The 25,143-nt window shown below is 36.0% G+C and overlaps 1 protein-coding gene across 1 annotated transcript; it reads left to right on the forward strand.

Moving 5' to 3' along the window:
- The first annotated feature begins 17,120 nt into the window (after positions 1-17,120).
- Positions 17,121-19,347, forward strand: LOC114320944 (disease resistance protein RGA2-like). Its single transcript, XM_082912940.1, has 3 exons — positions 17,121-17,328; positions 17,439-18,234; positions 18,591-19,347. The coding sequence occupies exons 1-3, from the start codon at positions 17,121-17,123 to the stop codon at positions 19,345-19,347; spliced, it is 1,761 nt and encodes a 586-aa protein (XP_082769066.1).
- Positions 19,348-25,143: the final 5,796 nt, after the last annotated feature.

A 25,143-nucleotide genomic window follows, 5' to 3' on the forward strand; every position in this document is an offset into this window, starting at 1 on the left:
TCCAACGCCTCCATGTGATGTTATCATTAGAATACCAACCAAGTCTAAAATAGAGGCAACAACTTGGGACAAAGCCTCAAGATACCTACCTAGATTACACAGATTAATCTAGAATGGACAAACATGCCCATATTTGGTCACAACAACAACTTAAGGTATCAGAGAGAAAAATTTAGGGACGAATTATCTTAGTTGCCAAAAGTGTCGTTGTATTTTTAGCGGCGAAATTGAAAATTTAGGAATGAATTACTATCTTTTAGAACCAAAATTTTCATCCTGAATATACTTTTACAAAGGACATTTTCAAAATTTTAACGCTAATTTTTTTTTTTTAAATTTGCAATACAGTATTTTCAAAAAAATTATGATCATATATACCTTCACATTTTGACCAGCAAAGTTCACCGCTTCCATGAGAGATCTCGGTGAATACTATTAATACTTCTTGATTTGAAATTAATGCATCAATTGCTAAAGTCAAGTGTGAATAAGGAGACATTTTTGTTTGGCTTCGCGAGTAATTGAATACTAATTGAAGCTAAAAAATGTGTCTGCTGTTGCCACCCACAAAGGCTGCAGCAGCGTATTTTTGTAAAGTTGGTTTGCATAGCTTTCGTGCTGAAAAATGTTGACAATTTCAAATGTGTTTTTTGAAACCAAATGGTAAAACTTTTAATTAAATTTTTAATAAGCCAATAGGTGAGGTGACTAATAAATTGTTGGAACAGAACAAAAGGACCACACCGCTCAAATCTAGGAAAGTTGCTAACTTACAAATTCTTTGCATGCAGTCAATTTGAGAGTAAAACCAGTTAATAAAACCACTTAACAAATGAAATGACACCCCAAATGTACACTACTACGTACCAAAATTAACTATTGCTTGTGTTTGAAGAATCAATAAGCAAAGATCAAGGATTGGTTTAGCGTATGAAGCGTGAAAAATCTAAAAATCCCCGAGATTGTGATTTGTGATTATGATTCAATTTTAAACAATGAATAGCAATCCCAATCAAACAATCAACAACAAATTGGCACAATGATTTAACATGGAAAAAACCACAAATGGACTCCTTCAACTGTGATAAAAAATCACAGGCCAAAGTCACAAAACAATCCACTAAGAAGACAAAAAAGAATTACACACAAAAACCCTCAATTACCTAGCGAATCCACACCCGAATTGGACCAAACCCAATGTCCCTCTTTCACCACCATCGTCACCTCAGAATTGCTTTGCCCAATGTTAAATCCACAATGTCGATGTTGAATCCACGATGATCAGCCACTTTGGAATCCACCAACGCTTCAGGCCCAAGTTTCCCGGAACGCACTAATGAACATGTCTCTCTTTTTGTGAATGAAAGAACAAAACCAACTCTCGATGTTTGTCAATATGTAGTTCGTTGATCAATCAATCACTTTCTATACATTAAGGAAACTCATATATAAAGACCTTCCAATATAGAACACTTTATTTTTTTACTCCTCTCTGAGAATCTGGACCAGATCAACCCTAAAATGAGCAAACGATGCACTTTATACGAAAAAGGGCTGCAAAGACCGCTCAAGCGTAGGAAATACCACTCAAGCAGTGTGACTAAAAGCGGTGCTCACATTAGGCCAACCACTCAAGCGCAATATCTACAGCCCGAATGGTAAAACATGCTTCCCAAAAGTTTATAATGTAAGCTGAGATACTGAATGAATTACTGATCGATAAAACATGCTTCCCAACGCTCTATCCCCATACTTAGTCAGCAAAGAAGCAAACAAGGATTGCTCAAGTCAAGATACGGAACGTCAGAAGCACAAACTCCTCTACTCAGACGCAACATGCGTTGGATTCATATCTAAACTCTCATAATCTCACAAAACAAAAAAACGAAAGCAATTACAATTGAATGGTGTTTTTGTCCAACGAGATTGTCAATTACCAAAACCTAACAAAGCGGTTTCATATCAGACATGTTACTTTGGTACAAGTCTTACTACTGTGCTATGCAAATTGTCGGGGTACTCTTCTCTATTCCCTTCTTAAAAAAAATAAAATAAAATAAAAATCTAGCATTTCTTCATGAGTAAGTAGTTGAAGGTTAATTCTTTATTAAAAGAAATCCATAGTATAGAATATGAGGCAGAAATCATAAATGAAACGCCCCAATTTTTCATGCCCAAATGATAATACAATAATCATGGCTCTTTAAAGTAAATCTTCACGCGTGCAATACATGATATAAATAATCCTAATGCGATAGTACATTCACCTCAAATCAAGATGACATAAACAAATAAATATCCTCATGGGTTTACAAGTTTTCAAGGCTTAGGCTCGGTTACACAAATCAGTTATTCAAACCATACAAATATAGCCCTTGGCTTACAAAACAGAGTCGCGCAAAGTGAGAGCATTGTACTCCCAACACACACATTTCCACACCCTCAGTTGGGCGGAATCACCACGTCTTTTCCTACACAATAATCCCATAGGGTGAGCATAAAGCCCAATAGGAAATTCTTAACAAAGTATATACGTTTTATACAAGTCTCAAAAGATGTATGCATATGCCATGCTATGTCTTTTCGCAAATAAATTACATTTTCCTCTTTGAAAATCATCATGTTCAATGATGCGATGCAATTCCATTGTTCAAAACTTAACAATTTCATTCAAGGGACGGTAAATACAACTTTGGTAATCCTTAGGTTGGTGTCTGCAAGTAGACTATACCAGTACTACCAATTTGTCATTTTTAGCTGTATTAGCCGGAAGGCTCGACACCTCTAGTCTGTCATTTTTACCAATTTTAATTGGAAGGCTCGACACTTATAATCTACACTACCTTTCAAGACTTACCACCATATTTATCCCAAAACCATTTCATGAAAACTTGTTTCTCAACATTCTTTTCTAAATGCAAAGTTTTCAAATCAACTTTCAAAGTTCAATGTAATCAAATGAATTGATATGCCAATGCAACAATAATCACTACAATGCAACAATTCTTCCATTTCCAATTCTTCCACACAATACTACCATTGTGATCAAAATTCTCATTTCTCCTTTCCATACAATTTCACAAGATGAATAAATATACATTTATTTCAATTCATCCGAGGAATAACACATATTCCATATTTCGAACATTTTCAACAATTTAGCCATTTCAAGACTAAATTAACGTTTTGAATAACAATTCCCAAAATGAACAATAACTCTCATATCTCTCAAAATTTATCATTTATACAATATAAACAAGAAATTTTCCAAACCTCACTTATTTTGGGCATTCAAAATAAATATAACAATATCAACTATGGACTTTCAACTTTTTTTTAAAAAAATCCCCAATTTCTAGGTTTTCTCACCAAAACCATCCATCTTTAAACATTTGAGAAAAATCTCATCAAAATTCTCTTTCTTCAATCAACATAGTTCCAAACCCTCAATTTCTATTTTTAAGGAAACAAGAAAGTAAACCCACTTTCGAAAATTACTCATCTTCTTGAATTAACTACCTATTTTCAAAGCAAATCAAAGGATGATTTCAAAATCATCTAGATCTTGCAAAGACATATATATAACTCAAAGAAAATCCCTACCTCAAGTATGAAGAAGAAATGAATTGAAAATCCCAAAATCAACGACAATGAAACTCGATCTCCACCGCACACAACGTAGCTCTCGCCTAGTCAACCAACTCTGATGAAGAACTTGGATCTAAATCCCAATGGATTTGGAGAAATCAAAGATCTTGTGAGGTTTTGGTAGGAAATGTAGAGAGAGGGAGAGGAAATGTTTTTAGAGAGAGAGAGATATACAAAAAATGATACACAATCAGCCCAAAGAGAGGAGAAAAGGAGAAATTTTGGATCTCACCTAACTTCCCGTACGTGCGGAGCCTTTTCCCGCACGTGCGGCGCGTGTTCCCGCACGTACGGCACTCACCCCCGCACGTGCGGCCTCCTTTCCCCGCACCTCACCCTGTACCTGCCTTTTTAGCAGTGTGCTTCAACCCCCTGCCCTGTTTTCCACACATGCGGCCTCATCCCCCGCACGTGCGGCCCTGGTCCTCAACCCGGAATTCTCTCGGTTGAACTCCCGACACTCCAGACTGACTGAGCAGACAAGCAATTTCGAATGCATTTTGCATTTTTGTTTTAAGGGGAGCTGGCCCCTGGACCCCCGCAAGCTGACCGGGCAGCTCGACCCTCGCCAAGGCGCTGCTCTTAGACCCGCCAAGGGGCGTTGCCCCCTGGACCCCCGCGAGCTTACTGGGCAGCTCGACCCCCGACCGGCCCAGTTGAAGTGGCAAAACATAAAAGAAGGATCGAAATCGGGATCGCTACAATAAATGAATCCAAATCAACCCAACCTCTTGATATCACAAAATACATAGATATATATATACTATTATAAGAGACTCGTGGCACACGCAATACATGTTGCAAGTGTATATTGATATAGTTTTGAAGAAAATATATTATAATTGTCAGTAATTGACATCAGAGTTGTTTCAGTAACTGAATGAAAGATTAATAATCTCAAAACCGAAGCAATTCTACACACGTGTAGTGTGAGGTTTTCCTCTTTTTGCCCTTCCAATCAATGAAAGTTAAAATTTTATCCCACTAGTTAAAATGTCCCCCCCCCCCTCCTGTACATTTCTGGTTTTTAAAATTGCATTACATATAGCTTCCTTTTGAGTTCAAAGAAAAATGAGATGTTAGCTATAATAATAATATAAAAATATAAGTTGGTTTAAAATTTTTTTCCCACAAAACAGCTTGGTTATGGTTGACACCCCCCTTTCTCCCAATTTTAATAAGGGTGGTAAGAATTTTATTTTAATATCGACATTATTTATTTTATTCTATTTATTTAATACTCACAAAAATATTCAGAATTTGTAGAAATGAAGCTCATCATTGAATCTAGAACGGCCAAAGACCTTCAGAAACATGTTCCCGTCGAATTTAATCACTCATAGAATGAGATTTTGGCTATAAAACATTTCAACTAATCACAAAGTGCCACATGGCCAAAGCATATGGAACATCTAACCAAAAGACGCCACACAACAGGTGTATGGTACAGGTGCACATAATTGGAACGCCTATTAGCCTATGCAGCAGCAAAGCAGTGCATTGATTGATAGCCAATCACCATGGACAAAAGGTGGTCATGGGAAGAAGGAGCTTTGGTTGTTTTTTTATTTTTTAAATTTCTACCAAAACAGCATCGTTTTGGTAGTCTACACAAGCACTACAGACAAAAACACTACAGAGGATCTGAACTCCTCAAAGATTCTTTAACAGCTCTTTTTATTTTTAATCAATTTTCATTAGTCCTACAAGTTGTCATTGAAGTACACATATGAGTAAAAAATGAGTAGCAAACCTTATTGGAACATGAGCCACTGAAGATGAGATGAGATGACATGTCATTATTGGGGGCATTTCCCAAATTAGGCCTATCTACTAAGTTATTTCTCAAACTAGGTCTAGTTTGGCCGAAATTCCCAAAATAAGCTGAAACGTGTTTACAAAACATGCTTTCCGCATGTTTCTGCCCCAGGCGCACAAAATGAATAAAATCATAAAAGCGTGGTTACAAAACACGCTTTTAATTAAGAAAACTTTGTTCCTATTAGTGCTTTCTTCTTTAAGTAAAAGCGCGATTTGAAAACACGCTTTCAAGAGAAAGCGTGGCTACTAACCACGCTTTTAAAGAAAATTTGCTCCACGCTTTTGTGTTCAATCTGGCTCTCAAAGAGTGTCTGATTGTGATTCAACATACATGGATGACTTCAAATTTACTCATACCAAACACATAAATTTACTCAAAACTTCTTGATCTCATCTCATATTCTCTCTCTTCTAATTTTGCAGGCTGACAAGTGAAGAAAAGGGTTAAAGTGGGTTGATCTAGTTGTGAAGGAGATAGAAGTTCTTGTGACTGTTGTGGGCAAGACAACACAAGAAAGGTGAAGCTTATCATCAGATGTTATCCATTGAAAACCCTCCACCAGATCAATCCCCATGTCCGTGCGAAATCTCTCACCTGAAAAGTTGCTGTTAAATTTAATGTATAAAGAGAGAAATACAAAGAGAATAAATTGTATGTATTCAATTGATTTTAAGTGTGTCTTTACAATGTGAAGATGACTCTCCTTTTATAGAGGGGAGAGTGTACAAAGGTGCCAAGAGAGCCGAAAGAAGAAAACAGAAAGTGTGCACTAAGGAAGCACTAAGAAAACAACATGATTAAAGCTTGGTAATTTACAGCTAACATATTATGCACTAACATATAATACATATAATATACTAACAGCCCCCCTCAAACTCAAGAAGGATAGGTACCAGCCAACTTGAGTTTGGAGAGAGTAACAAAACAAGAAAATAAAATAAAATAAAGTAGGATCGGAGACACTGTATGGTCGTGTCGAACCGTTGGTGAAGATACTGCATGGTCGTGTCAAACCGTTGTAGGAGCTAATTGGAATCAATGTCGGGACAGTTTACGGGGTCATACCGGACCGATGTAGAAGCTAACCGGAATCAATGTCGGGACAGTTTACGGGGTCATGCCGAACCGATGTAGAAGCTAACCGGAATCAATGTCGGGACAGTTTATGGGGTCATGCCGGACCGATGTAGAAGCTAACCGAAATCAATGTCGGGATAGTTTATGGGGTCATGTCGGACCATTGTAGAAACTACACTATATGATTGTGTATATAGGCTGCCCAAAAGATATACATGTATATATATATATATATATATCGAGCCCTCAAACGTTGCGCCCTCAAAATGCGCTCCCATTTCATCAAAAGTTGTGCCCGACAGAAATCGTCGAGCGGTAAGCCATCAAAAGTCGCGCTAGACACGCGGTGATGCATGTGATCGACAGAGCGTTGTGTTGTCCTCTTCGTCATTGTCTATATAAACCGAGACAGAGGCTGTGCAAACCAAACTAGTTTGAAAGCTCTGAACATCTTTGTTCTGAAACACTCTGCAACCAACTCTTTCTGACATTACCAGTCTGAAATCGTTGCTTCTATAAAACACTCAGCAACCCAAAACATGGCCTCTTCTTCCCGTTCAGCAACCCAGAACATGGCCTCTTCTTCCCGTGGTCTACTCACTCTCTTTCCAGACCTCAATGAGTCCACAAGAGAGATAACCGGTGCGGTTGCCCTTGAACCTCAACCAAGTGCCCCTGGTTTTGCTCCGTTGAACTTTCCTATGCGGTCTATGGAGCAAATAATGGCAGCGCAACCGGATATTGAGGTCAATCAGTATACATTGAAGTCATGTGTGGAGACCATGACTGCGGTCACAAATTTGTCACACCGGCTTCAGAGTAGGACAAATGAGGTGCAACAGTTAAACGCCCAACTGGCTCTGCTCCAGCGCATGTATAAGGATGCACGAGCAGAGATATGTGTGCTAAAGGCAGAAAACAAGGAGCTGAAACGGAAGGCCACCGTTATGTTCCAATTCGGAGGTCCACCATATGCTGCGGTGGAGGAGCAGGGGGGAGTGAACATGCTCGGTGGATTAGGAAGTACTGAGACCGGGCTGTCACGGGACACCCAAGATAAAAGTAAGAAGAAGAGAACAATGGAAGAGGCGAAAAAGTAAGGCCGATTTTTTGTAGTGGTTGTGGGTTGCGGTTGGAGATTGTTTTGGTTTGTATTTATATAAATATATATATATATATATATATATTGTTTATTTTATTTTATTGTATTTTTTTTTTTGTTTTTTTTTTTTTATGTGTGTGTGGGTGTGTGATGTATTGGTAATGCTCTGGTATTGCAATGGAAATGTAGGACTTGAATTTGGTGGTTTGTGAATAATAGTCTATGATGGTATGCTGGCACTTTGAGTATTGGATACTGTTGCGCTTGTGATAAAAGAAAATAAAATAGGATAGAATACAAGAGGAAGAAACGGTGGGTATGGTGGTATGGGGGAGAGACACACGCTGGATACACACAGAATGCACAGGACACAAGAAAGATAAGATAAAATAAAGAAAAGGTATTCTATTTTGTGGTGAGGGAGTCGGTGAGTGGGGTGCAAAAGGTGAAGGAGAAATGTTGGGTTGAAAATGTTTTGGGTCAAAGTTGGTGGTGAAAGGTACAGGAAAATTGATTAAAAATAAATAAAAAATAAATAAATAAGTGGGGATGGGTTCAAAAGTGGACACTGTCAGTGGGAAACATGAGTGTATTGATTATTTGATATAATAATAATAATAATAAAAATAAAAAGTTAGACCACTTGGAGAGAATGAGTGGAGTGTGGTAAGGGTTCCATGACCACCGTGCACTCCATCACCGCCACACAAAAAACTGTTGATGGACCATCAAGCAAGGACTGGAGAGGTGGAAGAGCTGCTTCATTCAATATCATTCCTAGCAGCACTGGATCTGCCAAGGCTGTTGGTAAGGTGTTGTCTGCACTTAATGGGAAAAATTGACTGGAATGGCTTTCCGTGACCTCACTGTGAGGCTGGAAAATAGGGCTACTTACGATGAAATCAAAGCTGCTATCAAGGCAGCGTCTGAGGGAAACATGAGGGTCACAAGGATGTGTCCTTGAGTAGAGAGAGAGAGATCAGGTCTTGGCGGATAGTGCCTGATACGGGATCAGTTGCTGGATCAAAAGAGCTCTCCAATAATGATGGTATTTGTCTCACAACCAGGTGCAAAGTGTGACGTCTTCCACATGCTCGCGTGGGGGAGAGTTAAACCTTGACATGTCTGAGGTGCAAGGGCCAACGGGCTAGTCCGCTGGTTCAGATAGAGAGAGAGAGAGAGAGAGAGAGAGAGAGAGAGATTGTGGTTGTCTAGTTGGAGTCAAGCTCATGCATGGATCATAAACTGCCATGTGTGGTAGAGATCCGAAGCGGTATGTAGCAACGGGTTCGCCGATGGATAAGCTGGTGACGAGCATGATGAGAAGATGCGGATTGATCATGGGAAAAAATTGATGAAGCATAAGCATGGTTGGGTTTTCAATACACCTGTTGATGTGGTTGGTTTAGGGCTTCACGACTACCACCAAATCATCAAGCAACCGATGGATCTGGGGACTGTGAAGTCAAGGCTCAGTAAGAAAGAGTTTGGATGGCCGCTGGATTTTGCTTCGGACGTGAGATTGACATTCAACAATGCCAAGACGTACAATTCAAAAGGTCAGAAGGTAAGGAGAAGCTTGCTCCAACCAGCTGCAATGTTGAAGAAATCTGATTCGATGCGTGTACTAGGGGGTTGAACTTGCAGAACCTACCGTTGGAGATGATGGACCAGAAGGTAATGGAATTGATAGAGGTTTCAATAAGCATGGTTGGGGTCCGGCGGGCTGTGAAGGCAAGGTTGCCACTCGCCGGAAGGTGAAGATCACCAAGAGCTAACCTATAGCTCTGATACCATGTTAAATTTAATGTATAAAGAGAGAAATACAAAGAGAATAAATTGTATGTATTCAATTGATTTTAAGTGTGTCTTTACAATATGAAGATGACTCTCCTTTTATAGAGGGAAGAGTGTACAAAGGTGCCAAGAGAGCCGAAAGAAGAAAGCAGAAAGTGTGCACTAAGGAAGCACTAAGAAAACAACATGATTAAAGCTTGGTAATTTACAGCTAACATATTATGCACTAACATATAATACATATAATATACTAACAGTTGCAATGATGAGAGGGCTTCTAATAAGGTTCAACAACCCACTCCCCAAATTCTCCATTAGGTAAATAATACATATCCTCCTCTTTCACTTTAAAAGCGTGGTTACAAATCACGCTTTGTAACTACGCTTTCTTAATTGAAGTCGTGTTTTCTAACCACGCTTTCATGATTTTTTTTATTTTGACTACTTGGACCAGAAACATGCTGAAAGTGTGTTTTGTAAGCACGCTTCAGCTTAATTTGGAAAATCCAGCCAAACTAAGCTTAGTTTGCAAATAGTTTCATATAAGGGCTTAGTTTGAGAAAAGCCCCCATTATTCACTTCTCCGACAGCTCTTTTAATTTTATTTTTTCCGGGAAAGGGGTGCCTGCTGTACAGTAGGTACTGCCGTGCGGCAAAACGGCACAATTTTGGTGTGTTTTGCTTCTTCTTTTTTTTTTTAATATAATTTTTCATTTGTTTTTTCTTTTTTATTGGTGTGTGTGCTGCTATTGGTTAGTTTTTGGTTTGAGCACATCTATCAAAATTACATTACTTTAAGAAAAATAAACAAAAATAATAAGGCAAAATTATTTTTAAAAAAATCTTAAAATTTGGCCTTTATAATAAAATAACTTATAAATTTTTTATTTTATTAATTTTAATCTTAATTTTTTTATTTTTTTAGTTTAAACTATTGACCTATTTTCATTAGCTAAATTGACAAAAAATGATATTTTAGACATTTTATGTATATCTATATTGAGTTTAATGACTAAAATTTTTAAAAAAAAAATGTGAGTTTTACCTATCAAAAATGGATGAATGGTTTGAGATTAAAAACAAATCAAAATTTTAAAATTTAAATTAATAAAATTAAAAACTCATAATTTATTTAATTACCTGAGATTTTTTTTAATAATTTCTTCAAATAATAATAATAATAATAACAACAACAATAACAACAATATAATATTGTACTCATTCAGACAAATCAAATATATATATATATATATATAAAAATTCCTTAAAAAATTACTGTTAAATTTACTTGCAACGATGTATATTATTACATATTATTTATTGATTTGTCAAAAAATCAACCAATATACTCTAATAAATATCAATGTCAAATAAAATATAATTAGTCTAATTTGATTTTTAAAAACATTAAAAATATAATACTCAATAAATAATAAATTTCAACTCATGTGAGTTTTCAAAAATAAAATAAAAAATATGCTAGTAGATATTTCTCCGTACTACAATAAATGCCTATGAAGATTTGTATGGTTTTATTTTGTTTTGTTTCCACCAAAAAAAAAAAAAAAAAAAACCTAAACTGTGTCGTTTTTGCATGCACGGCACACCCTGCTGTGCTTAAGCACAGCAGGTGCCCCTTGTCCATTTTTTCCACTCCTGCTAGCTGTCATTGAAGTACAGATACAGATACGAGTAAAAAAGTAGCAAAACCTAGTTGGAAAATGCACCACAGAGTGAAATGAGATGACACTATTGACTTCTTTCATTATAATTATGCTTATACCCTTATCAATAATGTATGAGAATTCTAATTTAAGAATTTTAATAGAGTTTTGATGGTGGGTCTCACATGATGCTGTGATGTTTTGGTTTGCTTTTCTTCTTTTCTTTTTTTCTTTTTATTTGACATCTCACTAGAGCTCATGTTAGAACTCAAGTATTAGAGCTCTCTATCACTACTCATACACTTATTTCATGATTTTGATTTTGATTTTGATTTTTGATTTTTGATTTTTTAAAATAAAAAAAGTTAAGTCCCATGACGCACGTCTTCGTTTGTAGCTGGTTAGGTGGCTGATTTATCAGAATTTACTTTTTCAAGAGCATCCTTTAGAGAGAGTATGTTTCGTTACTTGATCATATGAATGATGTAGAAGTGCAATTACTTGAACAAAGTTCCCATCCTTTTTTCAAATAAGTTGGTGTTCCGAACATAATTGGTGTGTTTGGTTTGTGTTTTGAGATAAATTTTCAAAAAAAAAATTTGAAAAGAGTTTTAAATTTTTGTTTGCTTGTTTGTATATTTTCAAAATAGTTTGAGAGTTTGGGATGATTTGATAGTTTGTTGTAGTTGAGTAGATGTGTGTGAGAAAAAAAGTGATTGAGAATGAGAGAGAAGAGAGAGAGAAGTGATTGATTGATGTGTAGCAAAGAGAAAGTGATTTTGAAGAAGTTTTTTAAAAAATTTGAAACAAACAAAATTTTAAAAAAATTTCTCAAAAATCATATCTTAAGATACAAACCAAATAAGCCCAAAACCTTCTAAAATCAAAAAGCTATGCAGTCAAGTCTAAAATAGGGGACTTTTCCCAAATTAAAGCAAAATAGCAACTTATTTCTCAAAGCAAGCCTAGTTTGGACGGAATTCCAAAACTAAACTAAAACGCGGATACAAACCACGCTTTCACCTTTTTTTTGCCCCTCCCGCGAAAAATTTGTAAAATCTTAAAGGCGTGGTTACAAACTACGCTTTTAATTAAGAAAACGTGGTTACAAACCACGCTTTTAAGGAAATTTAATTTATACATAAAGTGTGGTTAGGAACCACGCTTTTAAGTAAATTTTTTTTTCCCCCAAAAAACGTGGTTGCAAACCACGCTTTTACTGTTGATCAAAAAAAACGTAGATGATAACCACGCTTTTAACCAAAATGTAATAACGTGTTTTCAAAACATGTTTTCAATAATACATCAAAACTAGCACTGATTCTTCTCTCTCTCTCTCTCTCTCTCTCTCTCTCTCACACTCACTCACATATATAAATTTTAATATATCTAAATTTTATTTTATAAAATTGAGACCAATATTAAATATATATAATAATAATAATTTATGATAACTTTAATTCTTAAAATTAATTTTTTTTATTTAGGTAAATTACACTGACACCCCTTGGGGTTTATGTTTATGACAGTTTCCCCCTCACCTTTGAAAAAAGAAATTCATTGAAAAAAAATATAAAATTAATTGGAAAAAAAAATTAATTGAAAAAAAAAATTTGTTAGTAAAATTTTTAAATTTTTGTTTAAAAATCAACGTAAACTCATTTTTTGAGTTTACATTTTTTCCTCAAATTTACAAATTTAGACAACCATTTATGAACCAAAAAAATTATCAAACAAGTTTTTATGATAGTTTTTAAATTTTTGTAAATATAAATTGAAAACTGAAAACGAAATGGTTACTAAACATGCCTCAGATGGTGAAAATATCATAAAATTAACAAATAATTAAATAAGTTACCAACATAAGAAATGACTTATCAAAAGATTTTTAGGCTATGTATGGTTTGATTTTTAGAATTTTTTTAAAAAAAATTTAAAATTAATTTGGTTAAGAAATAAAAAATAAAAAATAATTATCATTTAAGGGTAAAAAATAATTATCATTTTAACTTTTGGGCAGGTTATATAGATACGTATGGTTATTTCAATTTAATTTGTAAAAAATTATTTCTAACCACTCGAAAGATAAAAATTATTTAAAAATGATTTATATTTACAAAAATTATAAAAATTATTATTTGCTATTATAAATTATTATTATATATATCTAATATTGGTATCAATTTTATAAAATAAAATTTATACATATTAAAAATTATATATGTGAGTCTGTGAGTGTGTGTGTCAGAGAGAGAGAGAGAGAGAGAGAGAGAGAGAGAGAGTGAGTGAGTGAGAAGAGAGTGCTGGTTTTGATATATTATTGAAAACATGTTTTGAAAACACATTTTTACATTTTGGTTAAAAGCGTGGCTATCATCTACGCTTTCTTTGGTCAACAGTAAAAGCGTGGTTTGCAATCACGTTTTTTAGAAGAAAAAAAAATTTTTACTTAAAAGCGTGGTTCCTAACCACGCTTTATGTATAAATTAAATTTCTTTAAAAGCGTGGTTTGTAACCACGTTTTATTAATTAAAAGTGTGGTTTGTAACCACGCTTTTAAGATTTTACAAATTTTCCGCGGGAGGGGCACAAAAACGATGAAAGCGTGGTTTGTATCCGCGTTTTAACTTAGTTTGAAAATTTCGTCCAAACTAAGTCTATTTGAGAAATAAGTTACAATTTTACCTTAATTTGGGAAAAGCCCCTCTAAAATAGCTATGGAGTCAAGTCTAAAACGTTTTTTTAGACAAGGGATTTTCAAAAGGAAAAAACAGAAATACATATTTGTGAACATGCATAATATATCCATACCATATATATATATATATATATATCCAAAGGCTTAATCTCATTTATCTCTTCTAATTTCTTCCCACTATTGTGTGCAGTGATCCGAACTTGTGGCCTGGCACTAAAACCATTGCAGCGTCTGAAGATACCTTTACCGTTTGACAAGAAATGAGATCTCGGTGAATACTACTACTTGAATTGAAATTATTGCATCAGCGTGTGAATAAGGAGACATTTTGTTTGGCTTGGGTGAGTGTGTTGTATTGTGTTGTATATGACCTCTGCACATTGTGGGGTTGAAAGGGGATACATATTAGAGTAGAGTGAACATGGTCCGGATTGATTTGGATTAGGATAAAATTGAGACTAATTCGTTATCTATGTTTCTTGAAAAATTAGAATCAATTCAATCCGTTTATATTGTGGAATCATTCCGAACCAATCCATTTAAACACGGATTGGATCGGTTTAGAACTACAGATTCACATAATTAAATAACAAAAAAAAAAATTATTAAATATTTTAATTTCATAAAAATATAAACATAGTATCATATTAGTTCCACAATAGTAACATGTCTTTTCATAATAGTGACATACTATTCTAAAATTTAAACAACCATAAGAAAGCTCGTTCCACCATAAGTATTTAGACCATTACAAATTAAAATTAAAAACCAACAAACAAAAGCAATAAAATAAGATACTATGAGGATTTACGTTTTATATGAAATAAGAGAAGATACAATGCATGAGGGTGTATAATATAAATATAAGTTATTTATATACGGTCCAGATTGATTCTAATCCGGAACCGTGGAGCATAATCCGGAATCGATCTGTGGATTATAAATTTTTAATTTTCAATCCAGAATCGAACCAAGGATTCAAAAAATCAATCCAAATCTACCGAATTAGACTGAATTTGATTAGATTACAAATTTTACGAATTCCTTCCTCAGTCATATATTAGAGGGTATTGAAAACAACAATGATCCATCCCCCCTTTTTCCCTCACCCCCTTTGACCCCCTCTCTCTCTCATTGGCTACATTTTCTTTTTCTTTTTCTTTTTTTTCCTGCTCCTCCAATCACCACCTGCCACGTGACAAAGGGGGGTGAGGGGGTGACCCCCAAAAGGGGGTCCCAAACATTATTCTATTGAAAACGACTGCAGCTGCTCATTTTTGTAAACTTGGTTTGCATAGTTTCGGTACTGAAAAAGATTGGCAATTTGAGATGTACATATGTGTAAATATATACCTTTCTTGAAATGAAATGGTAAAACTGTGAGTTGGCTAATAAATTACTGGAACATAACACGGGGACCACACAGCTCAAATTTAGAGAAGTTCCTAACTTTTAAATGTTTGATTTTTCAGAAATTTGATGAGCATCTCCAACCCACTAGGCATATGATGCTTGTTAGTCAAAATGCCTAATGTGACTCACTTTTTTCAACTCCAATGCACTAGGCATATGCTTAGGCATTTTGGCTCAGCTCACATTCACTAGCTACATGTAGCTAGCCTTCAAGGCTAGGCAAAATGTATTTAATCATTAAGATTATTTCCCTCCATCTTTGTTGCTGACGTGGCATTCTATAAAGTTAATAGTATTTGGATGAATAGCTAAAATAAAGAGCATGGTTGGGGTAGAAACATGAAATCGTTGATAGGCAAAATAAAATGTATACTTTATAGTAATATTTAGATAGGTAAAATGCTTACTACCATTGGAGATGCTCTTATAGAGGCACTTGTGGTGGAATATAAATGGCTAGTGAGCCTATGCTTTATCATACTCTTACATTTGTACCTAATTCATAAGAGAACAAGAAAAATGATTTTAAAATTAAAAATAATAAAAAAAAAAAGACTAGAAACCAACAAGTAAAATTCAGCAATATTGTTTGATAAACCATTTTGGTTTTAGTTTTCAATTTATATTTACAAAAATTTTAAAAATTGTCATAAAAACTTTTTTGATAATTTTTTTGGTTTATAAATAATTGTCTCAGTTTACATATTTAAGAAAAAAACGTATACTCAAAAAATGAGTTTGCGTTGATTTTTAAACAAAAATTTAAAAATTTGACTAACAAATTTTTTTTAATTAATTTTTTTTCAATTATAATATGTATGATCCCATTATCATAAATAATAAACAATAAATATAAATATTTTAAGTCTGAACAAACATATTTTTTAGTTCATGTTTTTAAAAAATTTTAAATATTTTGTTCAAACCAAACGCATTTGTAATTTATATTTTTTTTAAAATAAACAAAAATTAATTTATAAATTTTTTATAAATATAAACAAAAAACACATAAACTTTATCAAACGCTACCTAAACATTATTTATAAAAGGCCGGCCTCTCTCTCCATTCCTATCTCTTCCTGATCGCATCCACCAATTATACAGAGAAATTAATATAAAAAAAAAAAATAGGCAGCAAGCAAACTGGTAAAATGGCCAATGAGATGAGACTCCATTATTGTCGATTTCTAATTTCTTCATGCCCCTTCTTGTACCACTTTCATTTGCTTTTGGTCACAACTTACAATCTTCAGCTACTGCACATTTGCAGAGCTTCTTCGAACTGTTTAATTCTTTTATCTCTGTATTGCTTTGTTTTTGATGAGTTTCTGACTTTTCATATCCTTTACAATTCCAAAGTTGTTTGAAGTTTGCTGAGTTTCAACCTGTTTTTGATGTCTGTATTGCTTCGTTTCCTACCTTTCATATCTTTTATCAACCAAAGTTGTTCCAAGTTTGCAGAGGTTCAGCCTGTTCTTGATCCCTGTATTGCTTCGTTTTGACTCAAATTCTTATCTTTACCACCAAAGTCGTTCCAAGTTTGCAGAGGCTCTTCAACCTGTTTCTGATATCTGTATTGCTTGGTTTCATTACCTTTCCTTCTTTCAGAACAAACACCATGGATGTATTTGGGATCTTTATCTCTCCATTCGTACAAGCTATGGTTGATAAATTGTCCTCTTATTTTAGCAACATAGTGAGCACAACGGATGTTGGCACTGGCATCCAGAATCTGAAGAAGGCATTAGAGGATTTATTAGAGACTTTGTTGGCTGATGCAGAGAACAAACAGATATACCACAAGGATATCAAAAAGTGGCTTGAAGAGGTTACCATTTGGCTTACGATGCAGATGACATGTTGGATGATTTTGCCACTGACGATCTTGAAAGGAAGCTAATGGCGGAGGAGACGACAATGGAAAGAAGACCAGCTAAGTTTCCACGCATCTCTAATATTGCTCCATTCAATTTTAAAAGTGGGTCAAAGCTAATTGAGATTACTAGTCAATTACAAGAAGTTGCTACAAAAGGAAAAGAACTTGGTTTAGATAAAAGACTTGTTGGGAGGATGTCTACAGATTTACAGCAGAGATCACAAACTACATGTTTGAAGGAACCTCACATTCATGGCAGAGATAAAGACATAAGCAAATTATGGAATTGCTATTTGGGGATGCACCTACTGGAACTTCTTTTGATGTAATTCCCATTGTAGGCATGGGTGGGATCGGCAAGACTATATTAACTCAGCACATTTACAATCACGACCAAGTGCAAAAGCATTTCAATCTAAAAGCATGGGTTTGTGTTTCTGATGACTTCGAAGTTATGAGAATAACAAAGGCAATTCTCGAGTCGTTCACTCACTGTTCATGGAATTTTAGTAACTTAAATGAGGTTCAAGTTCAACTTAGCAAAACGTTGGCAGGGAAAAAGTTTTTGCTTGTCCTAGATGATGTGTGGGACTATGGACATGATGGGTGGAATTTGTTACAATCCCCATTTGGAGTTGGAGCACCTGGAAGTAAAGTCATTGTGACAACGCGAGACAGAGGTGTTGCAAAGCAGATGGGAATGGATAAATATCACAATTTGCACAACTTATCATATGACGATTGTTGGTTAATCTTTTCCCAACATGCATTTCAGAACAGAAATATTGAGGAATGCCAAGAATTGGAATCAATTGGTAAAAAAATTGTTGAGAACAGGTGTAGAGGCTTACCCTTGGCAGCGAGGGCTCTTGGCAGCTTATTGTGCTGTAAACAAGAAGAACGTGAATGGAAAGCGATACTAAACAGCGATATATGGAATGAGGAAAGTGGCATTCTCCCAGCATTGAAATTAAGCTACCTTCATCTCCCTTCCCATTTGAAGACGTGCATTTCCTACTGTGCAATCATTCCAAAGGACTATGAATTTAGGAAGACGGAATTAGTCTTGCTATCGATGGCCCAAGGTTTAATTGAACAACCAAAAGGTGGAGAGCAAATGAAAGATTTAGGCTGCAAGTATTTTCACGAATTGGTGTCAAGATCATTTTTTCAACCGTCAAGTGGTAACAAATCGCTATTCATAATGCATGACCTCATCAATGATTTGGCTCAATGTCACGGGACAAATGTTTTAGGTTGGAAAATAATTTAGAAGGTGACAGGCCGAGCAAGATTTCTGACAAAGCTTGACATGCAATTTATGTTGGTAACTACATTGACGGAATCAAAAAATTTGAAGTTTTTGATGATGCCAAATGCTTACGAACATTCTTACAGTTTTTTCCACCGAGCTTCCATGCAACGAGGTACTTGTTTCATGATTTTTTGCCAAAGTTAAAATGCTTACGTGAATTGCGTTTACATTGTAATAGCATAGATGAACTACCAGATTCCATTGGAGATCTAAAGCATTTGCGGTACCTTGATGTATCCCATTATGGGATTACAAGGTTACCTGACATAGTGGCAACTCTCTATAATTTACAAGTCTTGTTTTTGAAATTTTGTCGTCGACTTCAAAAGTTGTCTCTAAACATGGGGAGGCTAGTGAACTTGCGCTATTTTGACATGACTGGCGTGCATATCCCATCATTAGAAGAGATGTCACTACATATAGGTAAATTAACTAATCTCCAAACATTGCCAAATTTTATGGTGGGTAAAGATTATGGGCGTAAAATAGGAGAGTTGAAAAACCTATCACACATTCGAGGGGCAATACACATATCAAGACTGGAGAATGTCAGTGGTGTTAAGGATGCAAGGGATGCCAATTTAATGTCTAAGGAGGAGTTAAAAAGTTTATCACTAGAATGGGATGAATCTCATAGTTCACAGAATGACATAGTTGAGAGGGATGTGCTTGACGTGATGAGACCTTCCAAATTGTTGGAACGACTCACCATCAATGGGTATGGCAGTACAAAATTTCCAAACTGGGTTGGAGAAGTTTCGTTCTCCAAAATGGTGTTCATGCGATTAAAAGGTAGCAAATGTTGCACATCTTTGCCACCACTTGGACAACTACCCTTGCTTAAAAACCTTTACATTGAAGGAATGAGTGCAATAAAGCGCTTGGGTTGTGAGTTCTATGGGCAGCAGTGTGGTGCCAACCTTTCCCCTCTCTAGAGAGACTGAGCTTTGAGTTTATGCCAACATGGGAGGATTGGTCTGCTATTGAAACAGATAGAGTTCAACCGTTCTGTCATCTCAGTGAGCTTTCTATCATGAATTGTCCCAAACTTGTTGGAAGATTACCAAATGATCTTCCTTGTCTCAATTCTCTCAAAATTGATGGTTGTCTGCAGTTGCTGATTGATGTTTCGAGCCTCGTTCACCCATCACTTGCGTCCTTGTCAATGAATAATGTTATGCTCCCAAGCCTTCCAGCACTCTTAGGGACGAAGAACATGATTGAACTTGGTTCCCTCACCTTGGATATTAGACATGTTATAGTTCTCAACTCCCTCTGCGATCCAAGCATAACTGATGAAGAGTTACTGGCTAATGAAATGTCTAAGCATTTGACTTCAATAACTGCTTTGAGCATTTCCCATGTTAAAAAACTGGCATTCCTACCGACATGGTTCACTCAAGGTTTGATAGGACTCGAGAAATTGAATATTTGTAACTGTCAAGAACTCATAACATTGATGTCTTCCTTCCCTTTGCCATTTGAATATTTGTCATTGCCCCAAACTCGTTTGCTTGTTTGAAGAAAAGCAGGAAAAAGGAAGAGAAGGTTCGAAAAAGCAGCAACATGAAGGGCTGCCTTGCATGATGAGACTCGATGTAATAACCCTCACGCTATCCTAACCATACTCATATGTATTCGTGTGATTCTGTCTTGTAAACTTGCATTTCGAGTCTTGTCCTTGTTCGTTTAAGTGTTATAGTAAGTTTTGTACCTTGCTTGGTTTGGGTTTAGTCGAAGTCATGTTAGCCTAGAATTATCTTGGAACCACCTTGTTTGACCTCTACCCTTGGCCTGACATATTGGCCGATATGTCATTATCTAGGCCGAGGTGTTCATTACCAAGGCTGAGGTGTGAATCATCTAGGCCGAAATGTTACCTTTGCACCCAAGTGATCTTGTCTCGGAGTGGTATGACCTAGACCGAGGTGTGGCACATCTAGGCCAAGGTGTGGCACAGCTCAGTCAAGTGTTGTCCTTCCTAGCCGAGGTCATCATTTCCTACTTGTCGATGTCTTGTTCTTAGCCGAGATCATTACTCGCCAGAGTGCCCATGTCGTCTTGCTTGTTGAACACACTTTGTCATAGTTTTGTCTTGTCACTCAGCCACCTTTCTGTGTAGCACCAACCAGCCACTGCCACATGCCTCTGTAGAGGGTTAAGTCAGCCAGCAGACTTAGAAATGTATCATTTTGCTATATGTCTTTGTTTGTGAGGAGAGAGAAGCTCTCTCTCGAAGAAGAAGTTTAGAGTGAGAGAGTGGGTTTCGAGCTTGATTCCTAGAGATCAAACCATTAGATTCGCGTATCGAGGTTAGATTCTTGATCTACTCTTGTCATTCTTATTGATCATCTAGCTGCATTGCATGATCGAACCCGTTTTGCATGTCATGCATCGATTTAAAGTTGGTTTTAGAAAGAGAAAATGGTGTTCATGTGTTCTTGAAAGAAAGGTCTTGTTTGATCTGAAAGTTTGCATTAAGTTTCGTGTTTTTTGTGTTTGTTCTCACTAGATCCTTGAATATGGGTACCCAGGTCCATGTTTTCGAACTCATAGCATGAAATCTCAGATTTTGTTATAGCAAATCACGATCTTTGCATTCATCTCCCTCATGTTCATGTTCTCCATGTTCATCATGTTCTTCAAGAAAGGGAAACCCAGATTTTTCCCGACTTCATTCCGTTGAATGTGGCCATCGAGGAAACACCTCGGCAAGGAGGTGTGGGACCTCGGCCTAGACCTGGCAGTTGCCCAGCATGATTTCCCCGAGATAAAGAACTGTGTTTGTTTTGATTTGACTTAGTCTTGAGGAATGCCGAGATCATCTGCATGCATATGAAACTTGTTTGAAAGTGCATTCAACAGACTTTGCCATGTGTTTGTAGGGTTTGGACTTGCCTCGACCCCGACGTGTGAAGAACTAAGTGAGTGGCATTTTTAATAAAGCTATGTTATAATGCTTTGATAAAAGTCTTGTTTTGCTTCGTTTTGGAAAGTATCTGTAAGCATGAATGGTATTTCCTAATTGGAAAGTATATATATGTATATCTCGTTTTGATGACATTCTTGGAAAGTCCGTACGTGCTAAGGGACTATAAGCATTTGTAGCACAAAGTTTGGAAGTCCGTACGTGCTAAGGGACTATAAGCATTTGTAGCACAAAGTTTGGAAGTCCGTACGTGCTAGGGGACTCTAAGCGTTAGTAGCATAAGTCCTTAGTGTCCGGGGACTATAATGCAACGACACCATTGAATTGAGATATCTCCCTTGTCTTGCCTTGCCTTGTCTTGTTTGCCACTGACGGTTTACCGCGTGGGTTTTGGTTGCCGAGATGTCATCACTTGTATTATAATGATGTTAGTAAGCATCCTTTGAAACTTGTCAGATTTGCTAGATGGACTTGATTCATCCTTTGACTCGCACTAATTATGTTATGTATTGTTTGATAAAGATCTTGAATACCAGTCATGCAAACCCCTTTATTTCTTATACCATTCACTGAGTATCCAAGCTCACCCTCTCTATATACATATGTAGGTGATGAACAAGAAGGCGGTGACGCCTAGGTGTGACTCGCAAGCTTGTTTTGGGTTTTTGTTATGTCGGCTTAACTTGTATTCACGTCGGCAGTCTTGAAAATTATGCTTCTCGGCTTATAATGCTTGTAATGTACACATGTCGGTTGAAGAAGCCTTTTGATCAAGATGTAAAATGTATTTTGTACTTTATTGTATTTGTATCCAAGTTGTAATATTATGTAAAGTTGTTTGCCATTCCATGTAACTTACACACGGCTCTTATGGACCACTTGTATTTTAAGATTATTAATTCCGCACTTGTGAGCCCCATATATAATTATACTCCATTTGTGTGTGAACTTTTTGGAAGTTGGCCTTCGGTAATCTCGGATTACTGGCCATCACGGTACTAAACTACTAGGGGCGGTTTGGGGTCGTGACACTCGAGTATTTAACAATTGAAAGTGTGGAATGCTGAAGAAACTGCCACAAGATCTGCAGACATACACATCCCTTGGGGTGCTTAGAATCCATGATTGTGCAAGTCTCATCTCTTTTCCAATGAAGGGTTTGCCTTCTATGCTGAAAGAACTTAGGGTTTCAAATTGTGATGCTTTGCAGTCCCTACCTGAGTTGATGACACTCAATAATCTACAAGAGTTGTGGGTTTCTAACTGTGCATCACTCACATATTTATTGTCAAAAGGTGGGCTACCATCCACACTAAAACAATTTCGAATAAAGTGGTGTGAAAATCTAGAGTCACTTTTTGCAGAGGAAGGGATCAAAATTGATTGTCCATCTCTTGAAACTAATTGTATTGAATTTTGTGTGAGTCTCAAATCTTTACCTGAAGCCAATGATCTCAGGAATCTCAGTCAATTGGTGATAAGATGGTGTTCTAATCTGGAGCCCCCATCACTTGGTGGTCGTGATGAGAACAGCAACATGAACTAACTCACTTCACTTCAAAAGCTGTGTTTAGTTTATTGTAGAGCACGAATGGTCTCATACTTTGTCAAGGAAGGGAGTTTCCCCACCAACATCACTTCACTCGAAATCGGGAATTTGAGATGGGATGATGTCGGTCAACTTCCAGTTCCGCCTCCATCTCCATTAGAGTGGGGTTTGCACAAACTCTCTTCTCTTACAACACTCAAACTTCAAGGCCCAGCTTGGTCGTGGGGAGATACGGTGTCCTTTCCAGAAGAAGGGATGTTCCTGCCCACCTCTCTCATCATTTTGACCATCAAAAGCTTCCCAAATCTAGAAAGACTCTCTTATGAGGAGCTTCAAAACCTCGCCTCTCTCCAAAGACTTGAAATCTGGAGTTGCCCTAGGCTCACGTCCTTTTCGAAGGAAGGGTTGCCTCTCTCTCTTTTGCATCTATCGATCTTTTACTGCCCTGAGCTTGTGACCTTTCCAGAACAAGGCTTCCCCCCCTCGCTTTTGTCACTGGAGATATATAAATGTAATCCAATACTAAAACAAAAGTGTGAAAAGGGGAAAGAATATTGGCCCACATCCAATACATTCCTCAAGTAGATTTATGAGTATAAGCAGCCAACTGAAAGGTACAAACAAACAAACACAAAATCTGTCATACTATTTTTATTTATTTATTTTCTCATTACCAATATCATCTCAGATTTTGATCATAACTGAGGGTTTACTGTCTACTTCTTTTGGATCGTAAGAGAGTTCCAGTTTGTTGTGAATGTTGAAATTACCAGTACCTTACTAATTAAACACACTGCTCTGTTTTTCAATTCATTCTCTGTTTTTTCCTTTCAAATGTTTCTTTTTCTCTTCATTTTTCCTTAATAATGAATGGATAATTTTCATTCTCATTTGTTATTTTATCTTGTATTAATCATAGGTGTCGATGGCAAAATTGCCCTATTTGTTATTACCGCCACTAGTAATCTTTACACATTTCTACAAGGTAAGATTTAACTAATTCACCTTATGAGCCAAGCCTTTCTACGAAAATTATTTTTCTATAAAATGTTCTCTCTAAAAAAATGATCTCCTATGTTTGATTGCAACTTGAAACTAATGTACTAGTGGTTGTATTAGTGGTGGTGTTGGTTGTAGTGGGGGTGGTGGTAGGATGGGGGTGTTGATAAGACTTTAGACCGAAAAATGTTTTACACTTTGGGGAAAAATTTTCCACCTTCAAAAATGTAAAGCATTTTTCACTAAAAAAGGCTTGTTTTTATTGACCATGGAAAACATTTTCCATTTAACTTTCGTTTTCTATCATACTAACCGCCAGAAAATTAGAAAAAAAATTTCCAAAAAATATTTTCCGCCGAAACAATCAAAGCATAAGAGATGAATTTTTGCTAGGTTCAGCAAATTTTCTATCAAAGGGATGGACATTAATGAATGTTTTTACTCACCCTGAGCTCAATTCATGCATAATCAACTGCCATTCTTCTAAAATTCTACTTGTTCCCACATTATTCATTCATGCTTAAGTAAACAAAAGAATCCTTACACTTTTGTTCTACATGTAAAGCACCTGAATGGAAGAAAAAAATTTACCTGTGCACCATGTTTCAGTTATATCTCAAGGTTGCATTTTTGTTAGGACCTTGAGAGAGTCTTCATTTTACTATTGTGCATTTAACATGCATTACATCTCATTCTGAAAAAAAAAAAAATAAATAAATAAATACACAAGCTTTGAACTATATAAATATGGTTTTTTAAAGTCTATTGAAAAGCATAGCATCACTTTTTGATACTCTTCACAATGGTAACTTGCTCAAACATAATTCTTCTATTGTTACCATCATTGCAATTTTGAGTTGTTTTAGGTTCTAGTTTTAGTAAATTTGAAATTTACCGATGATGAGCTTATGCATAAATTTTGAGTTTCAGATATTAGGGTCTTGCTTTGAATGAATAGCTGGCAGATTGAAGAATCTTATTATCTTTAAAAGACAACAATGCTTCTCTTCCAAACCGTATTAGTGACAATCTCTAAAGATGTTGAGCTCATCCATCATCCAAAGTTTTAGTCACTATGTTCACGGTCTTCCATGCTCATCTATGGATGACAATCAAAATCTACTCTGTAGGTTCTAATGGTTCACTTCTACTTTAGAAACACATTAGCTCTCCAATTCATTCTTGTCACCAACTCAACAAAAAAAAAAAAAAAAAAAAAAAAATCAGGTGCTTCATTCACAATCCAAGCTAGAT

This window comes from Camellia sinensis, chromosome 2 (genome assembly GCF_055761805.1).
Source record: "Camellia sinensis isolate YWXY chromosome 2, ASM5576180v1, whole genome shotgun sequence".
NCBI lineage: Eukaryota > Viridiplantae > Streptophyta > Magnoliopsida > Ericales > Theaceae > Camellia > Camellia sinensis.

Excerpts from the sequence above, each read along its gene's own strand:
- LOC114320944 (XM_082912940.1), top strand. The coding sequence starts at position 17,121 with ATGGCGGAGGAGACGACAATGGAAAGAAGACCAGCTAAGTTTCCACGC. Across the intron at positions 17,329-17,438 it reads GCAGAGATCACAAACTACAT|GCATGGGTGGGATCGGCAAG; the intron begins GTTTGAAGGAAC and ends TTCCCATTGTAG. Across the intron at positions 18,235-18,590 it reads ATGAAAGATTTAGGCTGCAA|CATAGATGAACTACCAGATT; the intron begins GTATTTTCACGA and ends ACATTGTAATAG.